General features: G+C 48.4%; 1 protein-coding gene across 3 annotated transcripts; it reads left to right on the top strand.

Moving 5' to 3' along the window:
- Window positions 1-413: 413 nt before the first annotated feature.
- Window positions 414-13,150, top strand: IGSF1 (immunoglobulin superfamily member 1). 3 transcript variants are annotated; one of them, XM_063084029.1, is made up of 19 exons: window positions 414-483; window positions 648-674; window positions 1,048-1,329; window positions 1,626-1,913; window positions 3,705-3,989; window positions 4,234-4,527; window positions 5,009-5,287; window positions 5,599-5,719; window positions 7,588-7,658; window positions 7,755-7,787; window positions 8,156-8,446; window positions 8,786-9,064; window positions 9,684-9,971; window positions 10,721-11,008; window positions 11,199-11,486; window positions 11,650-11,937; window positions 12,059-12,337; window positions 12,735-12,858; window positions 13,015-13,150. In XM_063084029.1, exons 1-19 carry the CDS (start codon window positions 414-416, stop codon window positions 13,148-13,150), a joined length of 4,011 nt encoding a protein of 1,336 aa, XP_062940099.1. The 3 variants fall into 3 exon arrangements, with proteins under 3 accessions (XP_062940099.1, XP_062940098.1, XP_062940100.1); XM_063084028.1 differs by having other exon boundaries at window positions 7,740-7,787; XM_063084030.1 differs by lacking the exon at window positions 648-674.
- The last annotated feature ends 314 nt before the right edge of the window (window positions 13,151-13,464 follow it).

Raw genomic sequence — 13,464 nt, 5'->3', positions numbered from 1 at the left:
ATTTATATAAGTAAATGTATATATCTGAAGAAAGGATCTGAAAAGGTGACTCTCTGCACCTCCCATCCCCCCATACCATGGGTCTTCAGTAGGCTTGTATTAGGCTGCTTTCTGGGCCTCTGAGATGTGGACATTTTAACAAATCAGACATCTTAGATGTGAGCAAAGACCTTGGGCTGGAGGATGGGAAAGTGAGGAAAAGAGGCAAAGAGAGGAAGTAGCAGATGACCTTAGAGTACCCTGTGTGTCTGTGAGCAAGTAGAATATAGAATTGTCAAGTTCAGTTTAGTGATCTAAGCTAAACTTTAAGGAGCAAGGCAAGTTCCCTGAGTAAAATCCGTTCTGCTCCTAGGTCCCAACACCTGCTGAGGGACAAAACCCTTCGAGAGTGCACAACGAGCTCCAGAGGCCCCATGACCCTGGACAGCCCAGGGGAGGGGGTCACTATGCTGCGGACCCTCGCTGTCTTGCTCTTTTGCATTCGTGAGTACAAGGAAGGGGTAAGGGGCAAGTGAGCCTGTCATAGCAGTCCAGCCCTCTCCTCTACCTATGAGTGGGTACCTGGGGGAGGGAGAGGAAAGTATGAGGTTTGAGGGTGGGGTGGGGACAACAAGGGGGCTCTCCTTTACCATAATCTCTCTTTCCAGGGCTGAGTCTGGGTATGACATCGATAGGTGAGTGAGTCCTGCCCCCTCAGGTACCCTGCCTCCAGGGCCCTGCACATAATTGCCTTGAGATCCCAAGGACAGATTGGGCTGGTTGGCAATCAAAGCCCCTTTCTTCATGACTTGGTTTCCCACAGAATAGTGAAGAGCTTTAGCCAGATGGAAAGGAAGCCAGATTTTCACTTTATTCCCCAACTTATATGGATTCCTTGAACAAATGTCCTGGGGTCCCTATCCCATGCCCCATACATAGACACTCCTGTCCAAGGGAAGGCAAAAGAAGGGATTTGGGTCGGGGCTCATTTTAAGGGACATTGTGGGGCACATTATGGGAGGAAGAGGGCTGGACTGCTCACATCTTTGTGATCTTTGGGAATGACAGAGATAGAATCTCAACCGGAGCTGTGGATAGAGTCCAACTACCCCCAGGCCCCTTGGGAGAACATCACACTTTGGTGCAGAAGCCCCTCTCGGATATCGAGCAAGTTCCTGCTGCTGAAGGATAAGACACAGATGACTTGGATCCGCCCTTCCTACAAGACCTTCCAAGTTTCATTCCCCATAGGTGCCCTTACTGAGTCCAATACAGGTCTTTACAGGTGCTGCTACTGGAAGGAGACAGGCTGGTCAAAGCCCAGCAAAGTTCTAGAGTTGGAGGCACCAGGTAAGAAGACAGAATAAACTCCAGCTCCTGGGATTCAAACTTGCATTTCCAGGACAGGGTTTGTTTAATTCGTTCATTTACCTCAGATGCATACATGCATTCTACAGTTAGTAAATAAGTGTCTTTGTATTAGGCAGTGCACAGTGAGGATGCAGATTCTGGAACAGAGCTGGGGGACGGAGGGGTGGCAAATAAGGATCAAACAAGAAAGCCTCATTTAAAGTAGATTTCTCCTCTGCCTCTCCCTGGGCAACACTATCCTTGCTCTACCTAATTCCAGTTCATTCTTCTTCCAGGCCAGCTGCCCAAGCCCATCTTCTGGATCCAGGCTGAGACACCCCCTCTTCCTGGATGTAATGTTAACATCCTCTGCCATGGTTGGCTGCAGGATTTAGTATTCATGTTGTTTAAAGAGGGATATGCAGAGCCCGTGGATTACCAAGTCCCAACTGGGACAATGGCCGTATTCTCCATTGACAACGTGACACCTGAGAATGAAGGGGTTTACATCTGCCGCACTCATATCCAGATGCTCCCAACCCTGTGGTCAGAGCCCAGCAACCCCCTGAAGCTGGTTGTAGCAGGTGGGTGTGGCCGTGGCTGCTGGCATCTAACAATTGTCCTCCCAGGGATCATGGCTGGTTGAGCCAGAATTTCTGATTTTAGTTTCCTCAGCCAGTTCCTAGGTCCTGCAAGGCCCATGAGCAGATATATGGGAGCCAATCAGTTGGCTAGTGAGGAAACCCCTACTGTCCTGCAGCTTCAGCTCATCACAGCTTTGTTGTTCTCTACTTGTGGAATATCACGCATGCATTCATTCATTCAGCCAATATTTATTGAGCACCTAATATGTGCCAGGCACTGCCACTGCAGTCTTATGAACTAATCTTTAAACTTTTAAACGTATTTTTATTTGTGATTATTATGTTTAAGGTTTGAAAATAGAACGAATTGCTAATGCTGGTGATTAAAAACAAACAAAACAAATGACAAAGAAAATAATAGTTCATATTTTAGAAATGGCTTTATAAATTACTTTGATCCTATATCAACAGAGCCAGTAACGCAGCACCAAGCTCTAAACACAGAAGGCTCCCCAAAATGTCAAATGCCAGACACACCCCAGACCCAATTCCTTCACTCCATGGCCTGGATGTTTCTGGATGGAACTGGCCATATTTACATTAGTCCCTTCATCAAGCTAAATAGGCTTGGGGAAAGCTGTGCTGCTACAGAAAGTACCCTGGATTTAGAAGCAGTAATCCTGGTTTCTAGCTTTACCCATGACCCTGCCTCCCTGTGTGATCTTGAGCGAGTCACCATATCTCTCTGTGCTGTGGTTTCCTCCACTCTAAAATGGGATAACAGTATCTATCTAACCTAATGTATAATGCCTCTCTGTGCCTCAGTCTCCTGATCTGCAAAACTGGTATAATAACAATGCCTACCTCACAGGGTTGTTGTGAGGATTTGCCTAAATATAATATATGTACAGTGCCTGGCATATAAGTTCTCAATAAATGCTAGTTATGAATTTTATTAGTATAGCTTTTTATTAAGGATCAAAGAAGAAAGGACTGTCTGTTTGAACTGTGTGTATGGATGTTTGTTGTATGCCTGCCTTTCCAGCACAGATTCCAGTAACACGCACTTCCATAGTTACCTGTTCACCCGGTATCCTCCAGTAGTTCATGAAATTTGGGGGACTGTGTCTTCTTTGCCTGTATACACACAGACTACATGATGCCTGACACATCTTAAATGCTCAGTGAGCACATGACAGAGCTGGTCTTTCCATAATGGATGGGTGGGTATACCTGGGATTGAGGTGGTGGTAAGAAGGAGTGTAATGGGGGTGAAGATTGCCTTCACTTTTGTAGTACAGTCTCCTCGGAGGAAAAATTCATGGAAATTTGCCCCTCTAACAGAGCTTTCTTTGGGTTGCAGACTTACTAGCCAAACCCTCTTAAGTGAGCTTAGTGTGTTTAAAAGCTCTCCTTAATACTGCAGTAACATGCTCTACAAAGATGGAATCCAAGTCATTTTCAGAGGTTTGGTTTCTCGGGTGGCTGCAAGAACTACATTTGCCATTTCAGAAACCTGAAGATATAGAATGTTATGGATGTAGATATTTCACTGAGACACACCCCTACACATGGTTAGAGCTCAGGGGAGCTGACAGAGTCTGATGAGAGGGCAGGGGCATAAGTGAACCTACCCTTGATTATGTCCTAGAGGAGGCAGAGATCCAAGGAAGGGAGAGGGAGGAGAGGGTAAATTACACCTACCACTTCTTGTTCAAAGAAGCTAGAAAAACAGAAGACAATAGAAAAGAGTCATCCTACCTCTAACTTCAGGGTCTCTTCCCTTTCTAGGACTTTACCCCAAACCAACTCTGACAGCCTATCCTGGGCCCATCATGGCACCTGGAGAAAGCTTGAATCTCAGGTGCCAAGGGCCAATCTATGGAATGACCTTTGCTTTAATAAGGCTTGAAGACTTGGAGAAGTCCTTTTACCACAAGAAATCAACAAAAAATGAGGCATATTTCTTCTTCCGGGCTTTGAAGATCCACGATGCTGGACATTACCTCTGTTTTTACTTTGATGGATCATATAGGGGTTCACTTCTTAGTGATATCCTGAAAATCTGGGTAACCGGTAAGAGAGGGGTATGCCATGGAACCTATGTTAGGGATTAAGGATATAAAACTCTCTCTTGGCCCCCTTGAGAACCTAATTATGCACTCTGGGTTAACAGTAAAAAAGGGAGCAAAATTTGTACAACTGGGCTTAGGTAGGGATTTACCAAGGGTGGACTGGAGGAAGAGGGGGGAAAAGAACCCGAAGTAGTAGGAGGGGTAAGTCAGACTATTAGCCCTTTATATTTTGGGTCTCATCCTAGACACTTTCCCCAAGACCTGGCTACTTGCTTGGCCCAGTCCTGTGGTCCAAATGGGTCAGAACGTGAGCCTGCAGTGTCGAGGACCAGTGGATGGAGTGGGATTTGCCCTCTATAAGAAAGGAGAAGACAAACCACTTCAGTTTTTGGATGCCACCAGTATCGATGCCAACGAGTCATTCTTCTTCAACAATGTGACCTACGATGATGCTGGCATCTATAGCTGCCACTATCTTCTCACCTGGAAGACCTCCATTAGGATGACATCACACAACACCGTGGAGCTTGTGGTTGTAGGCAAGTGGTAACAGCTGTTTTTGTCATCAACCTGTTTGTTTTTATTATCATTACAGTGTTCTAAGAAGGAGGTAGTGGCCCTGTACCCTCTTGGAGCCATGAGCCAAGAAAAAAACCCACTAGGAGGGTGGTATAGAGCTTTTTCCAAAGCCTTAGGGACCTTCTCTCTGAGGGTTGTTCCTCAAGCCCTACCTCTCAGCATGGTCCAGCCCCATGGCAACCCCTGGAAAGGTGATTTTCCTTTAGGCCAAGGGAAGCTTACAGGTGTGAGGTCTTCCTGGCTCAAGGTAGGGAACCAGAAGTCTTTAGAGCACCAACAAGTGGGCAAAGGAATTCTAATGCACAGTGCAATTTCGAAGCCACTGATAAAGTGGAAGAGGAAAGGAAGAGAGGACCAAATGAGGAGCTGAGAAACATTTGGTGGGGGAGGGGATATTGGGTTCAAGGTCCCTTCTAATTCTGGTCTCTGGATTGGTTTCAGATAAGCCCCCCAAACCCTCCTTGTCAGCCTGGCCCAGCACTGTGTTCAAGCTAGGGAAGGACATCACCCTTCAGTGCCGAGTATCTCATCCTGTACTTGAATTTTCTCTGGAATGGGAAGAAAGAGTAACATTCCAAAAATTCTCAGTGGATGGAGACTCCATCATCAGTAATGTGGAAGGGAAAGGCACAGGGACCTACAGTTGCAGCTATCGCATAGAGGCACACCCTAACATCTGGTCACACCACAGCGAGCCTCTGAAGCTGATGGGGCCAGCAGGTGAGAGGATAACTCTTTACAGGAATGCCCCTCCATACCCCTGGGATCCCAGAGCAGTGCCCAGAAGGATATGGGAAGGGAAGTCAGGGCCCTTGGGTTGGGGCACCCTTCCCCTGGGATGGCCTCATAATCACTCAAAGGCAGTAAGCAGGAGACTTTCAAGGCTCTCACTCTCCATGAAAAGGATGGCCACTTCTGCCTCACCTTCTCAATATAAGCATTCTCCGTAACCAGACCCCCTCCCCCTTGGAATGTATTCACCTGCCCCTGTCCCCATCAAGGCCCCTGCTTCTGGTCTTTTCTGGCCACAGGCTTTGTCACCTGGAATTACGTACTGAATGAAGCTATCAGGTTGTCCCTACTCATTCAGCTTGTTGCCTTGCTGTTGGTAGTGCTGTGGATAAGGTGGAAGTATCGGAGACTCAGAATCAGGTAACTGTCTTCTCCCAGCCCCCTGTTCCCCAACCTAGCTGAGTCCAGGCTCCCTGAGAGTCTCAGGAATGGGTCATGCCCCAGTTGAGAAAAGTCCCAGGGGGCAACTCTATATATATACCACACCTTCTGGGTTTAGGAGACAGGATTTCTCACCCCAGCTGTTTCTCTTTCACCTGATAGAGAGGTCAGCACACAGGCCAGAGGGTGGAGAAATGCATAATTCTCAGAGGCTGAAGAAGGAATCAGAACTGCATTCACTGACCTCATACCCCAAGAGTGCCCAAGTATCCCCCCAAACCACCCTGCCCTTCAGAGATGACTGACGTCTTCTCCATTAACTTGGTCAAGATTTTTCTTTTGTAAGAATCCATACTGTCTTGTCTGTCAGGTTGATATCCAACTTCCATCCAAACTTTTCACCTTACCCCTAGCTCTCAAGGGCTAGAGAGCTTTGTGGTCCACCCTAGTTGCCTCAGAACCCAATCTGTCTGCCATTCTGGCTTCCAGCCACCTGTGCAGAGCATTCTGGGAACATGGTCTTAACCCAGATGGGCATCTGGTGAGGCAATGGATAGGGCCAGGCAATCAGACTGTTTCCTCCAACTCTCAAAATGGCAAGCCAAACAGATTCTCTTGCCATTTCCTATGTCCTCTGGGCCATCCCCGTCCCTCTTTGACCCCCATAGCTTGTGCTCAAGCTACTCAGGACAGCTCCTAACCTGGTGGGAGCCTCAGTTCCCATTTCCTTTCTTCTGCCCCCCCCACCTGCTTCAGGTTCTACCCCCCCTCCCCACTCACCCTGATCATAGACCTTCGTGTGTCTGGGAGTATTCAATACACAATGAATTATGACTATGATTGTGTGTGTCTGTGTTTTCCACTGAGATCTGAGAGACAGAGTGCTTGAGCAATGAGAGGGGAGCCATCTAGCCTTCTGCAAAACCACCATCCTTTGAGTTTTCAAAAAGTTTCAGCGAGGGTCAAGTTCTAGTTCTTCCCAGAGTCTGTCCTGAGTCCCATACACATTAAGGTAATCTCCAAGCGGGGGGTTAGAAAAAAATGTAGCTTCATGTTCCTGGCCCCACCCCAGCCCAGGAACATTGCATCAAAGAATAAGATCAGAAAACGAGATTTCAGAGAAAGCAGCTTAAAAGCATGTTTTCATGACCAGGAAGGAGGGTCAGTATTTTCTAAGTAAAAATTGTCAAATGGACTTTGGCTTAATATCTTCTAATTCTAAAGGACCATAACCCAAAGCTGCTGCACATTTCTAGTCGTAATCTGAGTGGGGGGAGGCGGATCCCACTCTTTGACAAGCTTAGCTCAGCACTGACGGTCTTCTGCTAATTAATCGCTGCTGCCTAGGCAACCCTTCCATAACAGAGGCAGGTGAGGTAGGTCGGTCTGAGGACCAATACTGCCATAATAACAACTGCTTCCAAACTTAAACTTGATGATGGAGAAATACTTGAGGCTTCTCCCTCCACCCCCACACCCACCACCCAGAGCTGCCGATCACACTGAGCCCCAGGGGTTCTGAGAGCTACAGATACAAAAGCATTTTCACATCTGACATCTCAATTCCAGCTACAGCCTAATCAGGGGCCATGGGGAGCTGACATATGATATAGGCTGGGGAGGGGGGAAGGGGGACATGTGGGTCATGAAAGAGCAAGAGGCTTGTAGGTGGTGAGGCCCTCAAAAAGAAAAGTCATCGATGTCAGAAAAGATTATATCCCATTATCCTGGCCATATCCAATCCCTATTGGGTGGTGAGCAAGCCAATGATATAAATTGCCGCCCCCTTCTCTCCGCCCTCCCCCTAATCCCAGCAACTCCTCTCATCTCTTTTCTGGTCTTGCTAGAGAAGCCTGGTTGCTGGGAACAGCTCAAGGGGTCACCATGCTCTTCATAGTCACAGCCCTTCTCTGCTGTGGTGAGTACAAGGGGGTGGGGAAGGGGCCTGGGCAGAAGGCCGGGGTGAAGTCCTGTGGGGGAGGGGGCAGAGGCCTGGCAGCAATTTCTTTTGCAGGACTGTGCAATGGGGTATTGACAGAAGAGACTGGTGAGTTTTTTCTGCTCCAGACTGGTACATTCCTGCCTGGAGATCTGAAATAACTACATAGTGTCAGTGTCAGTGGCCAGGGAGTGACTTGTTGGGAGGGAAGGACATCCAGGAAGGGGCATTTGCTAAAGCTGCTGGCAAAATTCAGCCTCCAACTCTGCTTTTCTGCCTGTAAAATTTCCCCCAAGCTTCTGCACTCAGCTGAGACATCAGCTTCCCCTCTCCCCAGCACCTAAAGAAGAAAGAAAGAAAAGGGTTTGGAATTGGGTTGAAAGGGGAGGTGGGCAGTGTGATCTGGGGTTCAAGGGCAAAAGAGAGGGAGGGGGAGAGAGGAGGGAAGATGGTTTCATTAATTCTGCTGTTTCTAGAAGTAATCATGCCAACCCCTAAGCCTGAGCTGTGGGCAGAGACCAACTTCCCTCTGGCCCCGTGGAAGAACTTAACCCTCTGGTGCAGAAGCCCTTCTGGCTCAACTAAGGAGTTTGTGCTGCTGAAGGACGGCACCGGGTGGATCGCAACTCGTCCTGCCTCAGAGCAGGTCCGGGCTGCCTTCCCCCTTGGTGCCCTGACCCAGAGCCACACGGGGAGTTACCACTGTCATTCATGGGAGGAGATGGCTGTGTCGGAGCCCAGTGAGGCACTCGAACTGGTGGGGACAGGTAAGAAAAGGCAGAGGGTCCTCCTGGAGTGATTCCCAGTGCCCCTGGGACTCCAACACTGTTACTGGGATTGGAGGAACAATGTGCTGCATGTAGGAGAGGAGGGACACTGAAACGGGGGAGGGGTGCAGAGGAGAGTGAGGGGACTGGCAGGAAGAGCCAAGGCCAGCCAGCCAGCCAGGATGGGTTTCTTCTCTCTCTCTCTCTCTCTCTCTCTCTCTCTCTCTCTCTCTCTCTCTCTCTCTCTCTCTCTCTCTCTCTCTATCAAAGTGACTCCAAGTGTCCCATTTGGGTACCTCCAAACTTCTGACTCCTCTTCCACCTCATTTTACTTTCCAGACATCCTCCCCAAACCTGTCATTTCTGCTTCCCCCCCAATCCGGGGCCAGGAACTGCAAATCCAGTGCAAAGGATGGCTGGCAGGCATGGGCTTTGCTCTGTATAAAGAGGGAGAGCAGGAACCTGTCCAGCAACTCAGTGCCGTTGGGAGGGAAGCCTTCTTTACAATCCAAAGAATGGAGGATAAAGACGAAGGCAATTATAGCTGCCGCACTCACACCGAAGAGCACCCCTTCCACTGGTCTGAGCCCAGTGAGCCCCTGGAACTTGTCATAAAAGGTAGAGCTGAAAAAGAGTGTGTGAGGGAGGGCGGGGGAGGCAAAGCCCTGGGTCAGACACTTCTCTCCCCACAGCAAATTTTGCTGCTGGTCCTGGGAGCCTGTGTCCAATCTTAGAGCCAGGCAGGCGTGGCGCTGGGAGTGCCAGGGCCTCTGGCTGCACGATATTAATAGCCATAATCGTTATTAATAGCTTGGGTTTGTGGAGGGTGATTTAATTTTTCTAATTATTTTCACATCAATTATCTTGTTTAGCTCTACAGCAAATCTTCAAGGGAGGTGGAGCAGATACCACGTCCCTCTCTTGTCCAAACCGGTAAACTGAGGCTCAGAGAACCAGCAGAGTCCTAACAAAAATCCACTCTTTTCATGCTAGCCTCCATTGCTTGTTCTGATGGCACAGTGAGGACTCATGTGGGGGCAGTGAGGGCTGGAAGCGAGGGGTCCCTGTGTGAGAAGTCCATCTGCAAAGTGCATTTACCTTGATTTTGAAATGTACCTACTTCTGAGTGAAATACTATAGAAAGTAGAGCAGCTGCCAGAACCAATATTTGCTATATTTGCTATTCTTTCTTAATTTGGTGTTGTGTTGTGTTGTGTTTTGTTTTCCTGCCTTCTAGAAATGTACCCCAAACCCTTCTTCAAGACATGGGCCAGCCCTGTGGTCACCCCTGGTGCCCGAGTGACTTTCAATTGCTCTACTCCTCACCAGCACATGAGCTTTATTCTTTACAAAGATGGAAGTGAAATAGCATCCAGTGACAGGTCTTGGGCAAGTCCGGGCGTCAGTGCAGCTCACTTTCTGATCATTTCCGTGGGCATTGGTGATGGAGGGAATTACACCTGCCGCTATTATGACTTTGCTATCTGGTCTGAGCCCAGCGACTCTGTGGAGCTCGTGGTGACAGGTTAGGATGGGGGAAATCCAGGTACAGGAGATGTCGACCCTGGGACCATGGGTGGAAGGGCTGTCAGTGGGAAAGGAAGAAATGATCCTTCTAGAAGACACAGAAAAGTGCTTAGGACGGTGCCTGGCACATGGTGAACAGCCCATGTAGGACAGCTGTTCGTATTATTACAGAAACAAGAGGTGAAAGAGAAGGGGGAGGCAAGTAATTGACTTCTGGGGGAAGAAGTGAGGCAGATGGGGGTGTCCAATTGCAAGAGCCCTGCTCAAGGTGCCCTATGTCTGAAATCTTTCTGTGGCTTGGCCTTGAGCTTTAGGCTCCACGTCCACTTTTTCTTTAGCTGGGCCGTCAGACCTTGAAATGTCAGCTGCATATTATGCAGCCATTACAAACGGTAGTGTTCAAAGGCTGTTTAACGGTCCTAGGAAAATGTTTACAATACGAAGTTAAGTGAAAATATCAGACTACACAACTGTGCATACAGTAGAGTCCCAATTATGCATAGTTGTAGCTACACGACATTGGCCCATGTAGAAAAAAATAAATGGAAAAAATTATAAATATATATAAAGAATAGTTGTCTTTGAGCAGTAGAATGGTGTTTTCTTTGTTGGGTTTTTTTTTGCGGGGGGGGGGATTTTCTAATTTTCTATATTAAATATACATTGTGTCTTCTAATAACACTAAAAAAGCTATTTACAGAATGAGAGGGGTAGGCTTCTTTCATGTTGTGTTCTCTTTAATTTCAGAATACTACCCTAAACCCACTCTCCTGGCACAGCCAGGTCCTGTGGTGCTTCCTGGGAAAAATGTGACCCTGCGTTGCCAAGGGACTTTCCAGGGCATGAGGTTTGCCCTCTTGCAGGAGGGAACCCAGATTCCCTTACAGTTCCAGAGTGCTTCAGGGAACGCAGCTGACTTCCTCCTCCACACTGTCGGAGCCAAGGACTCTGGGAACTATAGCTGTATCTACTATGAGACGACCATGTCAAACAGGGGATCATATGTCAGTGTGCCCCTCATGATCTGGGTTACTGGTAAGGACGGACAAGACATGGGACTAAGATAGAGACAATTGGAATAGGGGTTAGGGAGAATATTCCTTCTGGAAGGCCAGGCCAGGCCACAGAGGGGAGCTATTATGTCCAGGAGGAGAAAGATAAAGGGTCAATTCAGGGAGTAATAAGTTTCCATTCTCACCACTTCATATCTTTGATCTCTTTCTAGACACATTCCCCAAGCCATCATTGTTTGCTGAGCCTAGTTCCGTGGTTCCCATGGGGCATAATGTCACTCTGTGGTGCCAAGGGCCAGTCCATGGAGTAGGATACATTCTGCACAAAGAAGGAGAAGCCACTTCAGTGCAGGTCTGGGGATCCACCAGTAATGATGGGGCATTTCCCATTACCAATATATCTGGTGCTAGCATAGGGCGTTACAGCTGCTGCTACCACCCTGACTGGACAAGCCCTATCAAGATACAGCCTAGCAACACTCTGGAACTCATAGTCACAGGTAAGGGGAAGATGCTCTGGAGGGGACATAGGAGTGTAGAAAGGAGGGAATAGACTGGTTCATGGCAGATGGTTTTCAAAGAACTCTTTATTGAACAGAGACTCCAGGGGTGAAGCACTGGAAAGGGGCCTCTTCTCTCCAACCATTAATTAATTTCTTCCAGGTCTACTCCCCAAACCCAGCCTATTAGCCCAGCCTGGTCTCATGGTGGCCCCTGGAGAAAATATGACTCTTCAATGCCAAGGAGAACTGCCAGACTCAACATTTGTCCTGTTGAAGGAGGGGACTCAAGAGCCCTTAGAGCAACAGAGGCCAAGCGGGTACAGGGCTGACTTCTGGATGCCAGCGGTGAGAGGTGAAGATTCTGGGATCTATAGCTGTGTTTATTATTTGGACTCTGCTCCCTTTGCAGCTTCAAATCACAGCAACTCCCTGGAGATCTGGGTGACTGGTAAGGTCCTGGCGACTTCAGTAAGAGTCTAGACTGTGTAGTTTTTAGTAGTTAGCAATAAGGGGGTTAGGGGCTGGGCTCAGGGCCACTTCTTCTAACTCTTTGTTTTTGTTGGTTGTAGATAAGCCCCCTAAACCCTCTCTGTCAGCCTGGCCCAGCACAGTGTTCAAGGTAGGGAAGGACATCACTCTTCAGTGCCGAGGACCTCTTCCAGGTGTTGAATTTGTCCTAGAACACGATGGGGAAGAAGCACCTCAGCAATTCTCAGAGGATGGAGATTTTGTCATCAACAACGTAGAAGGAAAAGGCATTGGAAACTACAGCTGCAGCTACCGCCTCCAGTCCTACCCTGATATCTGGTCAGAGCCTAGTGATCCCCTGGAGCTGGTGGGGGCAGCAGGTGAGAAGACAATCCCTGCATGTCCCTGGCTCGACACACCCCGAATCCCAGGGACAATTCCCATGATGACAGCCCAAATCAGGAGTGGGGGGGCTTTGGAGTCAAAGACCTCAAGTGTGTCATCTTTCTCCTAAGGATGGTGAGGTGGTGGGACCTCAGATTCAGTCAGAGACAGTGAGTGCAATTCCTTTGAGGCCTCTTCCCCCCCCCCCCCGATGAAAGGAAGGCTGTTCTGCCTCAGCCTAAGCACTGCCACTGACTACCCTCTCTGTAGTCTCAACACATGGCTTCCACGTGAGCCCTGGAGGAGGCCAGAGGGAGGGGGCAACATGAGATCAAGGGCAACATACCTGCACTAACATCCGTGGCCTTGGTTTCTGCTTTTTCATCACCACAGGGCTTTCTGCTCAGGAGTGCACTGTGGGGAACATTGTTCGAAGCAGCCTGATCGTGGTGGTTGTGGTAGCCTTGGGGGTGGTGCTAGCCATAGAGTGGAAGAAGTGGCCTCGACTCCGAACCAGGTAAATGCCTCATCTCAGCCTCATTCTGTGAATCGGGTGCTGCTGGAAAAACAATGGTGGTCCAAATGCTCCCGTAGCATCTGAGCTCCACCATGCAACCTGTTTTCAGGTTGATGGTTCGGGACCTTCCCTTAGCAGGTCTTATTCTTTACACAGGGGCTCAGAAACAGATGGAAGAGACCAGACCATAGCCCTTGAAGAGTGTAACCAAGAAGGAGAACCAGGCACCACCACCAACTCTCCCTCATCACCCTCACAGGGAATCTCAGTGGAACTGCCAGTCCCAATATAATCATCTCCTCCTTTACAAGAGCTTTCCTCTCCTCTCTTTTCCCCTCAGAGACCTGCAAATCTGACTGGTTACCTTGGGAGTCAGCTCCATCTACTGCTCTTTGGCCTCTAATCACCTGGAGCTGAGTCAAGGGGATTCTGGGAGTTAAGAGCTCTATCAGGGTGAGATGTTTCCCGAAGAGAGTTTCCCTACCCCTATAACTCCTCGCTGTACTGATTTACTGGTGCATGAAATTCTATTAAAAATGTATTCTTCTGAATAAAGAGAGTATTCACTATTTAACTGCAAAAACTATGATGGTTGTCTACTATTGG

This window comes from Cynocephalus volans, chromosome X, assembly GCF_027409185.1.
Source record: "Cynocephalus volans isolate mCynVol1 chromosome X, mCynVol1.pri, whole genome shotgun sequence".
In the NCBI taxonomy this organism is placed as follows: Eukaryota; Metazoa; Chordata; class Mammalia; order Dermoptera; family Cynocephalidae; genus Cynocephalus; species Cynocephalus volans.
This window is presented reverse-complemented; position numbering and strand designations above follow the sequence as displayed.